Consider the following 21,448-nt stretch of genomic DNA (forward strand, 5'->3'; position numbering starts at 1 on the left):
ACATTGTGTGTGTGTTATACCTTGTGTGTGTGTGTGTGTGTTATGTCTTGTGTGTGTGTGTGTGTTATACCTTGTGTGTGTGTGTGTGTGTTATACCTTGTGTGTGTGTTATACCCTGTGTGTGTGTGTGTGTGTGTGTTATGTCTTGTGTGTGTGTTTGTGTTATACCTTGTGTGTGTGTGTTATACCTTGTGTGTGTGTTATACCTTGTGTGTGTGTGTGTGTGTTATACCTTGTGTGTGTGTGTTATACCTTGTGTGTGTGTGTTATACCTTGTGTGTGTGTGTTATACCGTGTATGTGTGTGTTATACCGTGTGTGTGTGTGTGTTATACCTTGTGTGTGTGTGTTATACCGTGTGTGTGTGTGTTGTACCTTGTGTGTGTGTGTGTGTTATACCTTGTGTGTGTGTGTTATACCTTGTGTGTGTGTGTGTTATACCTTGTGTGTGTGCATTATAACTTGTGTGTGTGTGTGTGTATTATACCTTCTGTGTGTGTATTATACCTTGTGTGTGTGTGTGTATTATACCTTGTGTGTGTGTGTTATACCGTGTGTGTGTGTGTTGTACCTTGTGTGTGTGTGTGTGTTATACCTTGTGTGTGTGTGTTATACCTTGTGTGTGTGTGTGTGTGTTATACCTTGTGTGACATACCTTGTGTGTGTATGTGTTATACCTTGTGTGTGTGTGTGTGTGTGTTATACCTTGTGTGTGTGTTATACCTTGTGCGTGTGTGTGTGTTATACCTTGTGCGTGTGTGTGTTATACCTTGTGCGTGTGTGTGTTATACCTTGTGCGTGTGTGTGTTATACCTTGTGTGTGTGTGTGTGTGTATTATACCTTGTGTGTGTGTGTTATACCTTGTGTGTGTATTATACCTTGTTTGTGGGTGTGTTATACCTTGTGTGTGTGTGTGTGTTATACCTTGTGTGTGTGTGTGTTATACCTTGAATGTGTGTGTGTGTTATACCTTGTGTGTGTGTTATACCTTGTGTGTGTGTGTGTTATACATTGTGTGTGTGTGTGTGTGTGTTATACCTTGTGTTTGTGTGTGTGTGTTATACCTTGTGTGTGTGTGTGTGTTATACCTTGTGTGTGTGTGTGTTACACCTTGGGTGTGTGTTATACCTTGTGTGTGTGTGTGTGTGTGTGTGTGTTATACCTTGTGTGTGTGTGTGTTGTGTGTGTGTGTTATAGCTTGTGTGCGTGTGTGTTATAACTTGTGTGTGTGTGTATTATACCTTGTGTGTGTGTGTTATACCTTGTGTGTGTGTGTGTGTTATACCTTGTGTGTGTGTGTTTAACCTTGTGTGTGTGTGTGTTATACCTTGTTTTTGTGTGTTATACCTTGTGTGTGTGTGTGTGTGTTATACCTTGTGTGTTATACCTTGTGGGTGTTATACCTTGTGTGTGTGGGTGTGTTATAACTTGTGTGAGTGTGTGTGTTATAACATGTGTGTGTGTGTGTTATACCTTGTGTGTGTGTGTGTTATACCTTGTGTGTTATACCTTGTGTGTGTGTGTGTTATACCTTGTGTGTGTGTGTGTGTGTGTTATACCTTGTGTGTGTGTGTGTGTTATACCTTGTGTGTGTGTGTGTGTTATACGTGGTGTGTGCGTTATACCTTGTGTGTGTGTTATACCTTGTGTGTGTGTGTTATACATTGTGTGTGTGTGTGTTAAACCTTGTGTGTGTTTGTGTGTGTTATACCTTGTGCTTGTGTGTGTCATACCTTGTGTGTGTTTGTGTAGTATTCCTTGTGTGTGTGTGTGTGTGGGTGTGCTATACCTTGTGTGTGTGTTATACCTTGTGGGTGTTATACCTTGTGTGTGTGTGTGTTATACTTTGTTTTTGTGTGTGTGTGTGTGTTATACCTTGTGTGTGTATTATACCTTGTGTGTGTGTGTGTGTTATACATTGTGTGTGTGTGTGTGTTATACCTTGTCTGTGTGTGTGTTATAGCTTGTGTGCGTGTGTGTTATAACTTGTGTGTGTGTGTATTATACCTTGTGTGTGTGTGTTATACCTTGTGTGTGTGTTATACCTTGTGTGTGTGTGTGTGTTATACCTTGTGTGTGTGTGCGTATTATACCTTGTGTGTGTGTGTGTGTGTATTATACCTTGTGTGTGTGTGTGCGTATTATACCTTGTGTGTGTGTGTGTGTATTATACCTTGTGTGTGTTATACATTGTGTGTGTGTTATACCTTGTGTGTGTGTGTGTGTGTTATACCGTGTGTTTGTGTGTTATACCTTGTGTGTGTGGGTGTGTTATAACTTGTGTGAGTGTGTGTGTTATACCTTGTGTTTGTGTGTGTTATACCTTGTGTGTGTGTGTGTTATACCTTGTGTGTGTGTGTGTTATACCTTGTGTGTGTGTGTGTGTGTGTGTTATACCTTGTGTGTTATACCTTGTGTGTGTGTGTTATACCTTGTGTGTGTGTGTGCGTATTATACCTTGTGTGTGTGTGTGTATTATACCTTGTGTGTGTTATACATTGTGTGTGTTATACCTTGTGTGTGTGTGTGTGTTATACCTTGTGTTTGTGTGTTATACCTTGTGTGTGTGGGTGTGTTATAACTTGTGTGAGTGTGTGTGTTATACCTTGTGTTTGTGTGTGTTATACCTTGTGTGTGTGTGTGTTATACCTTGTGTGTGTGTGTGTGTGTGTTATACCTTGTGTGTGTTATACCTTGTGTGTTATACCTTGTTTGTGTGTTATACCTTGTGTGTGTGGGTGTGTTATAACTTGTGTGAGTGTGTGTTATACCTTGTGTTTGTGTGTGTTATACCTTGTGTGTGTGTGTGTGTGTTATACCTTGTGTGTTATACCTTGTGTGTGTGTGTGTATTATACCTTGTGTGTGTGTGTGTTATACCTTGTGTGTGTGTGTGTGTGTTATACCTTGTGTGACATACCTTGTGTGTGTGTGTGTTATACCTTGTGTGTGTGTTATACCTTGTGCGTGTGTGTGTGTTATACCTTGTGCGTGTGTGTGTTATACCTTGTGCGTGTGTGTGTTATACCTTGTGCGTGTGTGTGTTATACCTTGTGTGTGTGTGTGTGTGTATTATACCTTGTGTGTGTGTGTTATACCTTGTGTGTGTATTATACCTTGTTTGTGGGTGTGTTATACCTTGTGTGTGTGTGTGTGTGTTATACCTTGTGTGTGTGTGTGTTATACCTTGAATGTGTGTGTGTGTTATACCTTGTGTGTGTGTTATACCGTGTGTGTGTGTTATACCTTGTGTGTGTGTGTGTGTGTTATACCTTGTGTGTGTGTGTGTGTGTGTGTTATACCTTGTGTGTGTGTGTGTGTTATACCTTGTGTGTGTGTGTGTGTATTACCTTGTGTGTGTGTGTTATACCTTGTGTGTGTGTGTGTGTTATACCTTGTGTGTGTGTGTGTGTGTGTGTGTGTGTCATACCTTGTGTGTGTGTGTGTTATACCTTGTGTGTGTGTGTGTGTTATACCTTGTGCGTGTGTTATACCTTGTGCGTGTGTGTGTGTTATACCTTGTGCGTGTGTGTGTTATACCTTGCGCGTGTGTGTGTTATACCTTGTGTGTGTGTTATACATTTTGTGTGTGTGTGTGTTATACCTTGTGTGCTTGTGTGTTATACCTTGTGTGTGTGTGTGTTATACCTTGTGTGTTTGTGTGTTATACCTTGTGTGTGTTTGTGTGTTATACCTTGTGTGTGTGGGTGTGTTTTAACTCGTGTGAGTGTGTGTGTTATACCTTGTGTGTGTTATACACCTTGTGTGTGTGTGTGTGTGTTATACCTTGAGTGTGTGTGTTATAACTTGTGTGCGTGTGTGTGTTATACCTTGTGTGTGTGTGTGTTATACCTTGTGTGTGTGTGTTATACCTTGTGTGTGTGTGTGTTATACCTTGTGTGTGTGTGTGTTATACCTTGTGTATGTTATACGTTGTGTGTGTGTGTGTTATACCTTGCGTATGTTATACCTTGTGTGTGTGTGTGTGTTATACCTTGTGTGTGTGTGTGTGTGTTATACCTTGTGCGTGTGTGTGTTATACCTTGTGCGTGTGTTATACCTTGTGTGTGTGTTATACATTGTGTGTGTGTTATACCTTGTGTGTGTGTGTGTGTGTTATGTCTTGTGTGTGTGTGTGTGTTATACCTTGTGTGTGTGTGTGTGTGTTATACCTTGTGTGTGTGTTATACCCTGTGTGTGTGTGTGTGTGTGTGTTATGTCTTGTGTGTGTGTTTGTGTTATACCTTGTGTGTGTGTGTTATACCTTGTGTGTGTGTTATACCTTGTGTGTGTGTGTGTGTGTTATACCTTGTGTGTGTGTGTTATACCTTGTGTGTGTGTGTTATACCTTGTGTGTGTGTGTTATACCGTGTATGTGTGTGTTATACCGTGTGTGTGTGTGTGTTATACCTTGTGTGTGTGTGTTATACCGTGTGTGTGTGTGTTGTACCTTGTGTGTGTGTGTGTGTTATACCTTGTGTGTGTGTGTTATACCTTGTGTGTGTGTGTGTTATACCTTGTGTGTGTGCATTATAACTTGTGTGTGTGTGTGTGTATTATACCTTCTGTGTGTGTATTATACCTTGTGTGTGTGTGTGTATTATACCTTGTGTGTGTGTGTTATACCGTGTGTGTGTGTGTTGTACCTTGTGTGTGTGTGTGTGTTATACCTTGTGTGTGTGTGTTATACCTTGTGTGTGTGTGTGTGTGTTATACCTTGTGTGACATACCTTGTGTGTGTATGTGTTATACCTTGTGTGTGTGTGTGTGTGTGTTATACCTTGTGTGTGTGTTATACCTTGTGCGTGTGTGTGTGTTATACCTTGTGCGTGTGTGTGTTATACCTTGTGCGTGTGTGTGTTATACCTTGTGCGTGTGTGTGTTATACCTTGTGTGTGTGTGTGTGTGTATTATACCTTGTGTGTGTGTGTTATACCTTGTGTGTGTATTATACCTTGTTTGTGGGTGTGTTATACCTTGTGTGTGTGTGTGTGTTATACCTTGTGTGTGTGTGTGTTATACCTTGAATGTGTGTGTGTGTTATACCTTGTGTGTGTGTTATACCTTGTGTGTGTGTGTGTTATACATTGTGTGTGTGTGTGTGTGTGTTATACCTTGTGTTTGTGTGTGTGTGTTATACCTTGTGTGTGTGTGTGTGTTATACCTTGTGTGTGTGTGTGTTACACCTTGGGTGTGTGTTATACCTTGTGTGTGTGTGTGTTGTGTGTGTGTGTTATAGCTTGTGTGCGTGTGTGTTATAACTTGTGTGTGTGTGTATTATACCTTGTGTGTGTGTGTTATACCTTGTGTGTGTGTGTGTGTTATACCTTGTGTGTGTGTGTTTAACCTTGTGTGTGTGTGTGTTATACCTTGTTTTTGTGTGTTATACCTTGTGTGTGTGTGTGTGTGTTATACCTTGTGTGTTATACCTTGTGGGTGTTATACCTTGTGTGTGTGGGTGTGTTATAACTTGTGTGAGTGTGTGTGTTATAACATGTGTGTGTGTGTGTTATACCTTGTGTGTGTGTGTGTTATACCTTGTGTGTTATACCTTGTGTGTGTGTGTGTTATACCTTGTGTGTGTGTGTGTGTGTGTTATACCTTGTGTGTGTGTGTGTGTTATACCTTGTGTGTGTGTGTGTGTTATACGTGGTGTGTGCGTTATACCTTGTGTGTGTGTTATACCTTGTGTGTGTGTGTTATACATTGTGTGTGTGTGTGTTAAACCTTGTGTGTGTTTGTGTGTGTTATACCTTGTGCTTGTGTGTGTTATACCTTGTGTGTGTTTGTGTAGTATTCCTTGTGTGTGTGTGTGTGTGGGTGTGCTATACCTTGTGTGTGTGTTATACCTTGTGGGTGTTATACCTTGTGTGTGTGTGTGTTATACTTTGTTTTTGTGTGTGTGTGTGTGTTATACCTTGTGTGTGTATTATACCTTGTGTGTGTGTGTGTGTTATACATTGTGTGTGTGTGTGTGTTATACCTTGTCTGTGTGTGTGTTATAGCTTGTGTGCGTGTGTGTTATAACTTGTGTGTGTGTGTATTATACCTTGTGTGTGTGTGTTATACCTTGTGTGTGTGTTATACCTTGTGTGTGTGTGTGTGTTATACCTTGTGTGTGTGTGCGTATTATACCTTGTGTGTGTGTGTGTGTATTATACCTTGTGTGTGTGTGTGCGTATTATACCTTGTGTGTGTGTGTGTGTATTATACCTTGTGTGTGTTATACATTGTGTGTGTGTTATACCTTGTGTGTGTGTGTGTTATACCGTGTGTTTGTGTGTTATACCTTGTGTGTGTGGGTGTGTTATAACTTGTGTGAGTGTGTGTGTTATACCTTGTGTTTGTGTGTGTTATACCTTGTGTGTGTGTGTGTTATACCTTGTGTGTGTGTGTGTTATACCTTGTGTGTGTGTGTGTGTGTGTGTTATACCTTGTGTGTTATACCTTGTGTGTGTGTGTTATACCTTGTGTGTGTGTGTGCGTATTATACCTTGTGTGTGTGTGTGTATTATACCTTGTGTGTGTTATACATTGTGTGTGTTATACCTTGTGTGTGTGTGTGTGTTATACCTTGTGTTTGTGTGTTATACCTTGTGTGTGTGGGTGTGTTATAACTTGTGTGAGTGTGTGTGTTATACCTTGTGTTTGTGTGTGTTATACCTTGTGTGTGTGTGTGTTATACCTTGTGTGTGTGTGTGTGTGTGTTATACCTTGTGTGTGTTATACCTTGTGTGTTATACCTTGTTTGTGTGTTATACCTTGTGTGTGTGGGTGTGTTATAACTTGTGTGAGTGTGTGTGTTATACCTTGTGTTTGTGTGTGTTATACCTTGTGTGTGTGTGTGTGTGTTATACCTTGTGTGTTATACCTTGTGTGTGTGTGTGTATTATACCTTGTGTGTGTGTGTATTATTCCTTGTGTGTGTGTGTGTGTGTGTGTTATACCTTGTGTGTGTGTGTTATACCTTGTGTGTGTATTATACCTTGTGTGTGGGTGTGTTATACCTTGTGTGTGTGTGTGTGTGTTATACCTTGTGTGTGTGTGTGTGTGTTATACCTTGAATGTGTGTGTGTGTTATACCTTGTGTGTGTGTGTGTTATACCTTGTGTGTGTGTGTGTTATACCTTGTGTGTGTGGGTGTGTTATACCTTGTGTGTGTGTGTGTGTGTGTGTTATACCTTGTGTGTGTGTGTGTGTGTTATAGCTTGTGTGCGTGTGTGTGTTTGTGTGTGTGTTTGTGCTTGTGTTTGTGCTTGTGTGTGTTGTGCCTTGTGTGTGTGTGTGTGTGTGTGTGTTATACCTTGTGTGTGGGTGTGTTATACCTTGTGCGGTGTGTGTGTTATACCTTGTGTGTGTTATACACCTTGTGTGTGTGTGTGTGTTATACCTTGTGTGTGTGTGTTATAACTTGTGTGAGTGTGTGTGTTATAACTTGTGTGAGTGTGTGTGTTATAACTTGTGTGTGTGTGTGTGTTACAACTTGTGTGTGTGTGTGTGTTATACCTTGTGTGTGTGTGTGTGTGTTATACCTTGTGTGTGTGTGTTATACCTTGTGTGTGTGTGTGTTATACCTTGTGTATGTTATACCTTGTGTGTGTTATACATTGTGTGTGTGTGTGTTATCCCTTGTGTGTGTGTGTGTGTGTGTTATACCTTGTGTGTGTGTGTGTTATACCTTGCATATGTTATACCTTGTGTATGTGTGTGTTATACCTTGTGTGTTATACCTTGTGTGTGTTATACATTGTGTGTGTGTGTGTTATCCCTTGTGTGTGTGTGTGTGTTATACCTTGTGTGTGTGTGTGTGTTATACCGTGTTTGTGTGTGTGTGTTACCTTGTGCTTGTGTGTGTTGTACCTTGTGTGTGTGTGTGTTATACCTTGTGTGTGTGTGTGTTATACCTTGTGTGTGTGGGTGTGTTATACCTTGTGTGAGTGTGTGTTATACCTTGTGTGAGTGTGTGTGTTATACCTTGTTTGTGTGGGTGTGTTATACCTTGTGTGAGTGTGTGTGTTATACCTTGTGTGTGTGTCATACCTTGTGTGTGTGTGTGTGTTATACCTGGGGTGTGTGTGTGTGTTATACCTTGTGTGTGTGTGTTATACCTGGTGTGTGTGTGTTATACCTTGTGTGTGTGTGTGTGTGTTATATCCTGTGTACCTTGTGTGTGTGTGTTATACCTTGTGCTTGTGTGTGTTATACCTTGTGTGTGTGTGTTATACCTTGTGTGTTCGTTATACCTTGTGTGTGTGTTATCCCTTGTGTGTGTGTGTGTTATACCTTGTGTGTGTGTGTGTGTTATGCCTTGTGTGTGTGTTATACCTTGTGTGTGTGTGTGTTATACCTTGTGCTTGTGTGTGTTATACCTTGTGCTTGTGTGTGTTATACCTTGTGTGTGTTATACCTTGTGTGTGTGTGTGTTATACCGTGTGTATGTGTTATACCTTCTGTGTGTGTGTTATACCTTGTGTGTGTGTGTGTTATACCTTGTGTGTGTGTGTTATACATTGTGTGTGTGTGTGTTATACCTTGTGTGTGTGTGTTATACCTTGTGTGCTTGTGTGTTATACCTTGTGTGTGTGTGTGATATACCTTGTGTGTGTGTTATACCTTGTGTGTGTTTGTGTGTTATACCTTGTGTGAGTGTGTTGTTATACCTTGTGTGTGTGTGTGTTATACCTTGTGTGTGTGTGTTATAACTTGTGTGAGTGTGTGTGTTATAACTTGTGTGAGTGTGTGTGTTATAACTTGTGTGCGTGTGTTATAACTTGTGTGCGTGTGTGTGTTATACCTTGTGTGTGTGTGTGTGTGTGTGTGTGTTATACCTTGTGTGTGTGTGTGTGTGTGTTATACCTTGTGTGTATGTGCTATACCTTGTGCATGTTATACCTTGTGTGTGTGTGTGTTATACCTTGCGTATGTTATACCTTGTGTATGTGTGTGTTATACCTTGTGTGTGTTATACCTTGTTGTTATACCTTGTGTGTGTTATACCTTGTGTGTGTGTGTTATTCTTTGTGTGTGTGTTATTCATTGTGTGTGTGTGTGTGTGTGTGTTATACCTTGTGTGTGTGTGTGTTATACCTTGTGTGTGTGTGTGTGTGTGTGTGTGTTATGTCTTGTGTGTGTGTGTGTGTTATACCTTGTGTGTGTGTGTGTTATACCTTGTGTGTGTATGTGTGTTATACCTTGTGTGTGTGTGTGTGTGTGTTATACCATGTGTGTGTTATACCTTGTGTGTGTTATACCTTGTGTGTGTGTGTGTGTGTTATACCTTGTGTGTGTATGTGTGTGTTATACCTTATACCTTGTGTGTGTGTGTGTTATACCTTGTGTGTGTGTGTGTGTTATACCTTGTGTGTGTGTGTGTGTTATACCTTGTGTGTGTGTGTTATACCTTGTGTGTGTGCATTATAACTTGTGTGTGTGTGTATTATACCTTGTGTGTGTGTGTGTGTATTATACCTTGTGTGTGTGTGTGTGTATTATACCTTGTGTGTGTGTGTGTGTTATACCTTGTGTGTGTGTGTGTTATACCTTGTGTGTGTGTTATACCTTGTGTGTGTGTGTGTGTGTGTGTGTGTGTCATACCTTGTGTGTGTGTGTGTTATACCTTGTGTGTGTGTGTGTGTTATACCTTGTGCGTGTGTTATACCTTGTGCGTGTGTATGTGTTATACCTTGTGCGTGTGTGTGTTATACCTTGTGCGTGTGTGTGTTATACCTTGTGTGTGTTATACCTTGTGTGTGTGTTATACATTTTGTGTGTGTGTGTGTTATACCTTGTGTGCTTGTGTGTTATACCTTGTGTGCTTGTGTGTGTGTGTGTGTGTTACCTTGTGTGTGTTACCTTGTGTGCGTGTTACCTTGTGTGTGTGTGTTACCTTGTGTGTGTGTGTTACCTTGTGTGTGTTACCTTGTGTGTGTGTGTTACCTTGTGTGTGTGTTACATTGTGTGTGTGTGTTACCTTGTGTGTTTGTGTTACCTTGTGTGTGTGTTTGTGTTACCTTGTGTGTGTGTGTGTGTGTGTTACCTTGTGTGTGTTACCTTGTGTGTGTGTTACCTTGTGTGTGTGTTACCTTGTGTGTTACCTTGTGTGTGTGTGTTACCTTGTGTGTGTGTTACCTTGTGTGTGTGTTACCTTGTGTGTGTGCGTGTTACCTTGTGTGTGTTACCTTGTGTGTGTGTGTGTGTGTTACCTTGTGTGTGTGTGTGTGTTACCTTGTGTGTGTGTGTGTGTTACCTTGTGTGTGTGTTACCTTGTGTGTGTGTTACCTTGTGTGTGTTTGTGTGTTATACCTTGTGTGAGTGTGTTGTTATACCTTGTGTGTGTGTGTGTTATACCTTGTGTGTGTGTGTTATAACTTGTGTGAGTGTGTGTGTTATAACTTGTGTGAGTGTGTGTGTTATAACTTGTGTGCGTGTGTGTTATAACTTGTGTGCGTGTGTGTGTTATACCTTGTGTGTGTGTGTGTGTGTGTTATACCTTGTGTGTGTGTGTGTGTGTGTTATACCTTGTGCATGTTATACCTTGTGTGTGTGTGTGTGTGTGTTATACCTTGTGTGTGTGTGTGTGTGTGCTATACCTTGTGCATGTTATACCTTGTGTGTGTGTGTGTTATACCTTGCGTATGTTATACCTTGTGTATGTGTGTGTTATACCTTGTGTGTGTTATACCTTGTTGTTATACCTTGTGTGTGTTATACCTTGTGTGTGTGTGTTATTCTTTGTGTGTGTGTTATTCATTGTGTGTGTGTGTGTGTGTTATACCTTGTGTGTGTGTGTGTTATACCTTGTGTGTGTGTGTGTGTGTGTGTTATACCTTGTGTGTGTGTGTTATGTCTTGTGTGTGTGTGTGTGTTATACCTTGTGTGTGTGTGTGTTATACCTTGTGTGTGTATGTGTGTTATACCTTGTGTGTGTGTGTGTGTGTGTGTTATACCATGTGTGTGTTATACCTTGTGTGTGTTATACCTTGTGTGTGTGTGTGTGTGTTATACCTTGTGTGTGTATGTGTGTGTTATACCTTATACCTTGTGTGTGTGTGTGTTATACCTTGTGTGTGTGTGTGTGTTATACCTTGTGTGTGTGTTATACCTTGTGTGTGTGTGTTATACCTTGTGTGTGTGCATTATAACTTGTGTGTGTGTGTATTATACCTTGTGTGTGTGTGTGTGTATTATACCTTGTGTGTGTGTGTGTGTATTATACCTTGTGTGTGTGTGTGTGTTATACCTTGTGTGTGTGTGTGTTATACCTTGTGTGTGTGTTATACCTTGTGTGTGTGTGTGTGTGTGTGTGTGTGTGTCATACCTTGTGTGTGTGTGTGTTATACCTTGTGTGTGTGTGTGTGTTATACCTTGTGCGTGTGTTATACCTTGTGCGTGTGTATGTGTTATACCTTGTGCGTGTGTGTGTTATACCTTGTGCGTGTGTGTGTTATACCTTGTGTGTGTTATACCTTGTGTGTGTGTTATACATTTTGTGTGTGTGTGTGTTATACCTTGTGTGCTTGTGTGTTATACCTTGTGTGCTTGTGTGTGTGTGTGTGTGTGTTACCTTGTGTGTGTTACCTTGTGTGCGTGTTACCTTGTGTGTGTGTGTTACCTTGTGTGTGTGTGTTACCTTGTGTGTGTGTGTTACCTTGTGTGTGTGTGTTACCTTGTGTGTGTGTGTTACCTTGTGTGTGTTACCTTGTGTGTGTTACCTTGTGTGTGTGTGTTACCTTGTGTGTGTGTTACATTGTGTGTGTGTGTTACCTTGTGTGTTTGTGTTACCTTGTGTGTGTGTTTGTGTTACCTTGTGTGTGTGTGTGTGTTACCTTGTGTGTGTTACCTTGTGTGTGTTACCTTGTGTGTGTGTTACCTTGTGTGTGTGTTACCTTGTGTGTGTGTTACCTTGTGTGTTACCTTGTGTGTGTGTGTTACCTTGTGTGTGTGTTACCTTGTGTGTGTGTTACCTTGTGTGTGTGCGTGTTACCTTGTGTGTGTGTGTTACCTTGTGTGTGTTACCTTGTGTGTGTGTGTGTGTGTTACCTTGTGTGTGTGTGTGTGTTACCTTGTGTGTGTGTGTGTGTTACCTTGTGTGTGTGTTACCTTGTGTGTGTGTGTGTGTTACCTTGTGTGTGTATTGTACCTTGTGTGTGTGTGTATTGCACCTTGTGTGTGTGTATTGCACCTTGTGTGTGTGTGTGTGTATTGCACCTTGTGTGTGTGTGTGTGTGTCGTACCTCTTGTGCGTGTCTGGTTGGTACATGAAACTGTATTTGTCAGTGGGGTGCCCGCTCGCCATTCTCGTTGTATGCAAATGAGGAAGAGGTGGGAGTGGATATGCAAATCTGAAATTAAAACAGCAACAGATCATGATTATAATGAAGCGCATCAATCACAGTCATGGTAGAGGCCTGTGTTCGTTTATGTTGAGGGATCTTATGCTGAATGGTTGTACTAGTGTGTGTGTGTGTGAGATAGAGTTGCATGTTCACAGTTGTATTAATTGATGTGTGTTTATGTACACTGAGGGTACAAAACATTCTGGTAAAAGCTGTCTTTCCATGACAGAGCTTTTACCTGGATTCACCCCTTGTTGAAATCACCTGTTAAATCCAATTCTATCAGTGTGTAGATGAAGGGGAGGAGACGGGTTAATGAAGGATTTTTAAGCCTCGATACAATTGAGACATGGATTGTGTATTTGTGTCATTTAGAGTGGGTCAAGAACTGCAACGCTGCTGGGTTTTTCACGCTCAACAGCTTCCTTTGTGTATCAAGAATGGTCCACCGCCTAAAGGACATCCAGAGAACTTGGAGTCAACATGGCAACTCAATAGTAGGGAGGTGTTCCTAATGTTTTGTACACTCAGTGTATAGGTCTCTGTATGTGTGTATATGTAGGCATCTGTGTGTGTGTGTGTCCATGCAAAGCAACCCTCAGACAGGCGTAGCCCCAATGCACACCAGCAAAACAATGGAGGCAGCAAAGCAAAACACACCCTCTGCCACTGAGAAGGAACAAAAAGATAGAGATCGAGAGAGATCGAGAGGAAGAGAGAGAGATCGAGAGGAAGAGAGAGAGATCGAGAGAGGGATCGAGAAAGAGAGAGGGATCGAGAGAGAGAGGGATCGAGAGAGAGAGGGATCGAGAGAGAGAGGGATCGAGAGAGGGAGGGATCGAGAGAGGAAGAGATCGAGAGAGAGAGGGATCGAGAGAGAGAGACCTCACCAACCAAGCTGACACCAGCACTGCTTCAAAAGAAAGAATTCCAATAAACAAAATCATGAACCAATCAAAGGAATCATACTTACAATACTGGAAAAACGAAACAAAATCCCAAAGCCGACTAAATTGCTATCTGACCCTAAACAGAGAATATGAATTGGCTGATTATCTCTACTCTGTCAGAGATACGAAGCAGAGACAGATCCTTACCAAGTACAGGCTGAGTGACCACCGATTGGCAATAGAAACCGGCAGACATAAAAAGACATGGCTACCCAAAGAGGAGCGTGTATGTGGTCACTGCATGACAGGGGAGGTAGAGACAGAGATGCACTTTCTCCTTTACTGTGATAAATATTCCTCACAAAGAGATTCATTATTCACAGAAATGACTACATATATTCCAAATTTTTACAAATTGAACCCAGAGGAAAAACTAAGAATACTCATGGGCGAAGGAGCAATGGCTCCTCTTGCAGCCAAATATGTATTTTCCTGCCATAGCCTGAGGGACACTGAATAATAACATCTGCATAGTAAACAGTAACTTACTTATTATTACTATTATTGTTATTACTATAATTATTAATGTTTACTGTAGACTGTTACCATTTTATTGTATTTATTTTTGTATTATTATTTACTACCATTTTATATTATTATTTGCTATCATTTACAATTTTGTTACAATGTATATTGTATACATTGTTGCTTTGGCAATATTGACAATGTTTTTCATGCCAATAAAGCAGCTTGAATTTGAGAGAGGGATCGAGAGAGAGAGAGGGGGATCGAGAGAGAGAGAGGGGGATCGAGAGAGAGGGGGATCGAGAGAGAGAGAGGGGGATCGAGAGAGAGAGAGGGGGATCGAGAGAGAGAGAGGGGGATCGAGAGAGAGAGATCGAGAGAGGGATCGAGAGAGGGATCGAGAGAGGGATCGAGAGAGGGATCGAGAGAGGGAACGAGAGAGAGATCGAGAGAGGGATCGAGAGAGGGAACGAGAGAGAGGAAAAGATCTCGAGAGAGAGAGAGAGAGAGAGGGATCTCGAGAGAGAGAGAGAGAGAGAGAGAGAGAGAGAGAGAGAGATCTCGAGAGAGAGAGAGAGAGAGAGAGAGAGAGAGAGAGAGAGAGAGAGAGAGAGAGAGAGAGGGATCTCGAGAAAGAGAGGGAGAGAGAGAGAGATAGAGAGAGAGAGGGATCTCGAGAGAGAGAGGGATCTCGAGAGAGAGAGGGATCTCGAGAGAGAGAGAGAGAGAGAGAGAGAGAGAGAGAGAGAGAGGGATCTCGAGAGAGAGGGATCTCGAGAAAGAGAGGGAGAGAGAGAGAGAGAGATATCGAGAGAGAGAGAGATATCGAGAGAGAGAGAGAGAGATATCGAGAGAGAGAGAGAGACAGAGAGAGAGAGGCAGAGCAGAGGTCAGGATCAGAGCTCCTGCATTTTTCAGCATTTTCTTTAAAAAAGATAGGTTAGGAGTTAGATAAACTTGGATTTTTTGTCAGGAACACATACTGGATTCTACCCTCTTCAACATAACCCCTACTTCAAATCAAAACTTAAAACCTACAACCTCATTTTGGACGGAATTACGGAATCACCTGGAAAGTTCACAACAACCAAGGATTTTTTACCCTATACAGCAAATTCTCTGGAAAACAACAGAAACCTGAAAACACCATCCAACCTGGAACTGAGTGAGTAATGTTTAGTCTGAAACAATATTTTATTTCCAAAAGCCAAGAAGAAAAATACACAACATTACTTTATAAGGACTGAATTCTAACATAATTCTGCCAAGCTTGATACAGCTTCAACTAGCACTGACGTGTCAAGTGAGAGGTGTCAAAGCTCATTAGCCCAACAATGGCAGGAGAGTCACACAGTCTACCCCAACCAAATGGAGAGGCCTTAGAAGCTCCCTCCCGCTGTTCAGAGGTAATTAAAATACAGTACCCTTTGCATGTAAAGAATGATAAGGCAAGAAAAGACCACAAGAAGAAGCTCCTTATGGAAAATCAAGAGACACTTTTTGCTGACTATTACAAAAATGGGAACATCAGCAACCTCATCTTCCACACAAACCATCCCCTGGCATGGCACAGTGCTATATTAGCACACTACCCCTTTGTTACGAGAGGGGGGATTAACGAGGGGTGGAAACTCAGAATACTTGATAACGAGGACTCTGAGTTAAGTAATATAAATATCTATAAATCCGGATCAGTAATGGTACAGAATAACCACAAACAGTTTCAGCTGGACTTTCACCTAATCAAAGAATTAGCCCAGCAGGAGAAGCTCTGCCTTGATAATGATACCCCCACACAGAGCGGGTCAGACCAGACCTCTTCATTATGTAACCCCACAGATGAGCAACCCCCAGTGGAGAGTCAACCTCCCAGCACAGATTACCACTCCCTCATTGAAATGAAGGACAAATTCACCCAGCTGGAGGTAAGACAGGTGGAGCTGGAACAGCAGGTGATTACACTTCAGTCAGCGCAGACCCAGACAACAGTCCAGCACAACAACAGCCCCTTAACCAGACCCGGAGAGCTGGAGGTGGACAGAGACATATCTGCACTTTGGACAGTGGTGAGACAAATACAACAGGAGAAAGAGGAGCAGAACAGAGCACTAGAGGAGAGTATCAGACTGCTGGTGGAGGAGAGGTTGAGGGGGATGGAGGAGAAGTTGATGGGGACGGCGTGTGACAGAGAACAACCCACTAGAGAGGTGGCCACCCCCACAGAGAAGCCAGCAGAACAGCCCACTTCAGCACCCAACAAAAGTCTCGACACCACAGCAGAACAGTCCACACCAGACCCTGAACATAGAGTCGACACCACAGCAGAACAGTCCACACCAGACCCTGACCATAGAGTCGAAATCACAGCAGAACAGACAAATGAAGAACCCCAAGCCCAGAGGCTCTCACCCCCTCTGAGCACCCCCCCTGTCAGCCACCCTGATAGCCCTTTTGACAACCCCCCCACACCCACTGAGGACAAACACAAGACACAGATTGTACTACTTATGGACTCAAATGGGAAATATATAGAAGAAAAAAAACTTTTTCCCAAACACAGTGTGTCTAAACTCTGGTGTCCAAACACCCAGCGTGCCCTCGACCTTCTGTCTGAGGCCAAACTAGGCTCACCCAGCCACATAATAATACACACAGGCACAAACGACCTGAGAGCACTGCAGGAAAGAGTGGCCACAGCACTGAAGAGAGTGATTGAAAAGGCTTCTTCTACTTTCCCCAACGCACAAGTGGTTATCTCCACCCTGCTACCACGAAAAGACTTCCACCCTGCCACAATACAGCGGGTAAATGCAAGTATTTCCCGTGACTGTGCCTCAAAACCAAACGTTTTCCTGGCCCACCACTCCACCCTGGACTTGAACAGCCTCTATGACCAGGTCCACCTCTACAAGGCAGCAGTGCCCACCTTTGCCCGAACTCTAAAGGACATCGCTCTCAAACGTATCCCCAACACTTCACACAGGAGCAACAGATCAATAGACACCCCATCCAGACCAGCGAGACACCCTCCCAGATCTGCAGGACCCCCCCCTGGACCTACACATAGAGGACCCACGCCAAGAGGAATTACATCCAGACCACAGTACACCCAGACACATCCACACCCCCACCCCAACCAATCAACACCCCCCCACGTCAACCATGCCCACACCCCATTTAGGCCCACCCAGGTCAGACCTATGCCACTCCTGCCCACCCCATGCACCCCACCCCCGCAAAGAGGGCCTCAACATGGAAGCCACACATACGCCCAGGTAGTGAGCGGGCAAACAGTCCCAACCCCCACTCTCACACTCGCCGAAGCCAATGGCATGTACCAGATGCTCAGCAGGCTCTGCTCACACTTACTGGCCTGAGGCCAAACCACGACCAACAACATTGGACACTCTACGGAACAAAAAGCCTTCACTATATTATCATGGAATATCCAAGGCCTGAGGTCATCTGCCTTTGGCCTAAAGAGCAGAAACCCGGACTTCACCAAAGAAATCGGTAATACAGACATTGTCATCCTGCAAGAAACCTGGTATAGAGGAGACGGACCCACTGGTTGCCCTCTAGGTTACAGAGAGCTGGTAGTCCCATCCACCAAACTACCAGGTGTGAAACAGGGAAGGGACTCAGGGGGTATGCTAATTTGGTATAGAGCAGACCTAACTCACTCCATTAAATTAATCAAAACAGGAACATTTTACATTTGGCTAGAAATTCAAAAGGAAATTATCCTAACAGAGAAAAATGTCCTCCTGTGTGCTACCTATATCCCCCCACTAGAATCCCCATATTTTAATGAAGACAGCTTCTCCATCCTGGAGGGGGAAATCAATCATTTCCAGGCCCAGGGACATGTACTAGTCTGTGGCGACCTAAATGCCAGAACCGGACAAGAACCTGACACCCTAAGCACACAGGGGGACAAACACCTGCCTGGAGGTGACAGCATTCCCTCCCACATATGCCCCCCTAGGCACAACTATGACAACATAACCAACAAAAACGGGTCACAACTCCTGCAGCTCTGTCGCACGCTGGGTATGTACATAGTCAACGGTAGGCTTCGAGGGGACTCCTATGGTAGGTACACCTATAGCTCATCTCTTGGCAGTAGTACTGTAGACTACTTTATCACCGACCTCAACCCAGAGTCTCTCAGAGCGTTCACAGTCAGCCCACTGACACCCCTATCAGACCACAGCAAAATCACAGTCTACTTAAACAGAGCAATAATCAATCATGAGGCATCAAAGCCAAAGGAACTGAGTAACATTAAGAAATGCTATAGATGGAAGGAATGCAGTTTGGAAACCTACCAAAAAACAATTAGGCAACAACAAATTCAATCCCTTTTAGACAATTTCCTGGGTAAAACGTTCCGCTGTAATAGTGAAGGTGTAAACTTGGCAGTAGAAAATCTTAACAGTATATTTGACCTCTCAGCTTCCCTATCAAATCTAAAAATCTCAAATAGAAAACCGAAGAAAATTAACAATAATGACAAATGGTTTGATGAAGAATGCAAAAATCTAAGAAAGAAATTGAGAAACCTGTCCAACCAAAAACATAGAGACCCGGAAAACCTGAGTCTACGCCTTCACTATGGTGAATCACTAAAACAATACAGAAATACACTACGGAAAAAGAAGGAACAGCATGTCAGAAATCAGCTCAATGCAATTGAAGAATCCATAGACTCTAACCACTTCTGGGAAAATTGGAAAACACTAAACAAACAACAACAAGAAGAATTATCTATCCAAAATGGAGATGTATGGGTAAACCACTTCTCCAATCTTTTTGGCTCTATAACAAAGAATAAAGAGCAAAAACATATACATGATCAAATACAGATCTTAGAATCATCTATTAAAGACTACCAGAACCCACTGGATTATCCAATTACATTGAATGAGTTACAGGACAAAATAAAAACCCTCCAACCCAAAAAGGCCTGTGGTGTTGATGGTATCCTCAATGAAATGATCAAATATACAGACAACAAATTCCAATTGGCTATACTAAAACTCTTTAACATCATACTTAGCTCTGGCATCTTCCCCAATATTTGGAACCAAGGACTGATCACCCCAATCCACAAAAGTGGAGACAAATTTGACCCCAATAACTACCGTGGAATATGTGTCAACAGTAACCTTGGGAAAATCCTCTGCATTATTATTAACAGCAGACTCGTACATTTCCTCAATGAAAACAATGTACTGAGCAAATGTCAAATTGGCTTTTTACCAAATTACCGTACAACAGACCATGTATTCACCCTGCACACCCTAATTGACAACCAAACAAACCAAAACAAAGGCAAAGTCTTCTCATGCTTTGTTGATTTCAAAAAAGCCTTCGACTCAATCTGGCATGAGGGTCTGCTATACAAACTGATGGAAAGTGGTGTTGGGGGTAAAACATACGACATTATAAAATCCATGTACACAAACAACAAGTGTGCGGTTAAAATTGGCAAAAAACACACACATTTCTTCACACAGGGTCGTGGGGTTAGACAGGGATGCAGTTTAAGCCCCACCCTCTTCAACATATATATCAACGAATTGGCGCGGGCACTAGAAAAGTCTGCAGCACCCGGCCTCCCCCTGCTAGAATCCGAAGTCAAATGTCTGCTGTTTGCCGATGATCTGGTGCTTCTGTCACCAACCAAGGAGGGCCTACAGCAGCACCTAGATCTTATGCACAGATTCTGTCAGACCTGGGCCCTGACAGTAAATCTCAGTAAGACCAAAATAATGGTGTTCCAAAAAAGGTCCAGTCACCAGGACCACAAATACAAATTCAATCTAGACACTGTTGCCCTAGAGCACACAAAAAACTATACATACCTTGGCCTAAACATCAGCGCCACAGGTAACTTCCACAAAGCTGTGAACGATCTGAGAGACAAGGCAAGAAGGGCATTCTATGCCATCAAAAGAAACATAAATTTCAACATACCAATTAGGATTTGGCTAAAAATACTTGAATCAGTCATAGAGCCCATTGCCCTTTATGGTTGTGAGGTCTGGGGTCCGCTCACCAACCAAGACTTCACAAAATGGGACAAACACCAAATTGAGACTCTGCACGCAGAATTCTGCAAAAATATCCTCCGTGTACAACGTAGAACACCAAATAATGCATGCAGAGCAGAATTAGGCCGATACCCACTAATTATCAAAATCCAGAAAAGAGCCGTTAAATTCTACAACCACCTAAAAGGAAGTGATTCACAAACCTTCCATAACAAAGCCATCACCTACAGAGAGATGAACCTGGAGAAGAGTCCCCTAAGCAAGCTGGTCCTGGGGCTCTGTTCACAAACACAAACACACCCTACAGAGCCCCAGGACAACAGCACAATTAGACCCAACCAAATCATGAGAAAACAAAAAGATAATTACTTGACACATTGGAAAGAATTAACAAAAAAACAGAGCAAACTAGAATGCTATTTGGCCCTAAACAGAGAGTACACAGCGGCAGAATACCTGACCACTGTGACTGACCCAAAATTAAGGAAAGCTTTGACTATGTACAGACTCAGTGAGCATAGCCTTGCTATTGAGAAAGGCCGCCGTAGGCAGACATGGCTCTCAAGAGAAGACAGGCTATGTGCTCACTGCCCACAAAATGAGGTGGAAACTGAGCTGCACTTCCTAACCTCCTGCCCAATGTATGACCATATTAGAGAGACATATTTCCCTCAGATTACACAGATCCACAAAGAATTCGAAAACAAATCCAAATTTGAAAAACTCCCATATCTACTGGGTGAAATTCCACAGTGTGCCATCACAGCAGCAAGATTTGTGACCTGTTGCCACGAGAAAAGGGCAACCAGTGAAGAACACACACCATTGTAAATACAACCCATATTTATGCTTATTTATTTTATCTTGTGTCCTTTAACCATTTGTACATTGTTAAAACACTGTATATATATATATAATATGACATTTGTAATGTCTTTACTGTTTTGAAACCTCTGTATGTGTAATGTTTACTGTTAATTTTTGTTGTTTTTCACTTTATATTTTCACTTTGTATGTTGTCTACCTCACTTGCTTTGGCAATGTTAACACATGTTTCCCATGCCAATAAAGCCCTTGAATTGAATTGAATTGAATTGAATTGAATTGAGAGAGAGATATCGAGAGAGAGAGACATAGAGATCGAGCGAGAGATAGAGATCGAGAGAGAGAGAGGGATCTAGAGAGAGAGAGAGAGGGATCTCGAGAGAGAGAGAGAGAGAGAGAGAGAGAGAGAGAGAGGGATCTCGAGAGAGAGAGAGGGATCTCGAGAGAGGGATCTCGAGAGAGAGAGAGAGAGAGAGAGAGAGAGAGAGAGAGAGAGACAGAGAGGGATCTCGAGAGAGAGAGAGGGATCTCGAGAGAGAGAGAGAGAGAGAGAGAGAGAGAGAGAGAGAGAGAGAGAGAGAGAGAGGGATCTCGAGAGAGAGAGAGAGGGATCTCGAGAGAGAGAGAGGGATCTCGAGAGAGAGAGAGAGAGAGAGAGAGAGAGAGAGAGATATCGAGAGAGAGAGAGATATCGAGAGAGACATAGAGATCGAGCGAGAGATAGAGATCGAGAGAGAGAGAGGGAGGGATCGAGAGAGAGAGAGGGAGGGATCGAGAGAGAGAGAGGGAGGGATCGAGAGAGAGAGAGGGAGGGA

General features: G+C 42.5%; 1 protein-coding gene across 3 annotated transcripts in view; it reads right to left on the reverse strand.

The window, feature by feature from the left end:
* Nucleotides 1–21,448, reverse strand: part of LOC110503403 (myelin-associated neurite-outgrowth inhibitor) — a 98,284-nt gene that overhangs the window by 47,072 nt on the left and 29,764 nt on the right. For 2 of the 3 annotated variants that reach the window (XM_036961989.2, XM_036961988.2), the window contains exon 2: nucleotides 12,233–12,340. The exons of the other annotated variant lie outside the window; for it this stretch is intronic. In XM_036961989.2, the coding sequence (XP_036817884.1) occupies nucleotides 12,233–12,294 (62 nt within the window). In that variant the 5' untranslated portion in view covers nucleotides 12,295–12,340. The remainder of the gene's footprint in view (nucleotides 1–12,232; nucleotides 12,341–21,448) is intronic. 3 annotated transcript variants of the gene reach the window in all.

Source organism: Oncorhynchus mykiss, chromosome 24, assembly GCF_057628025.1.
Source record: "Oncorhynchus mykiss isolate SJ-2025 chromosome 24, ASM5762802v1, whole genome shotgun sequence".
NCBI classification, from domain to species: domain Eukaryota; kingdom Metazoa; phylum Chordata; class Actinopteri; order Salmoniformes; family Salmonidae; genus Oncorhynchus; species Oncorhynchus mykiss.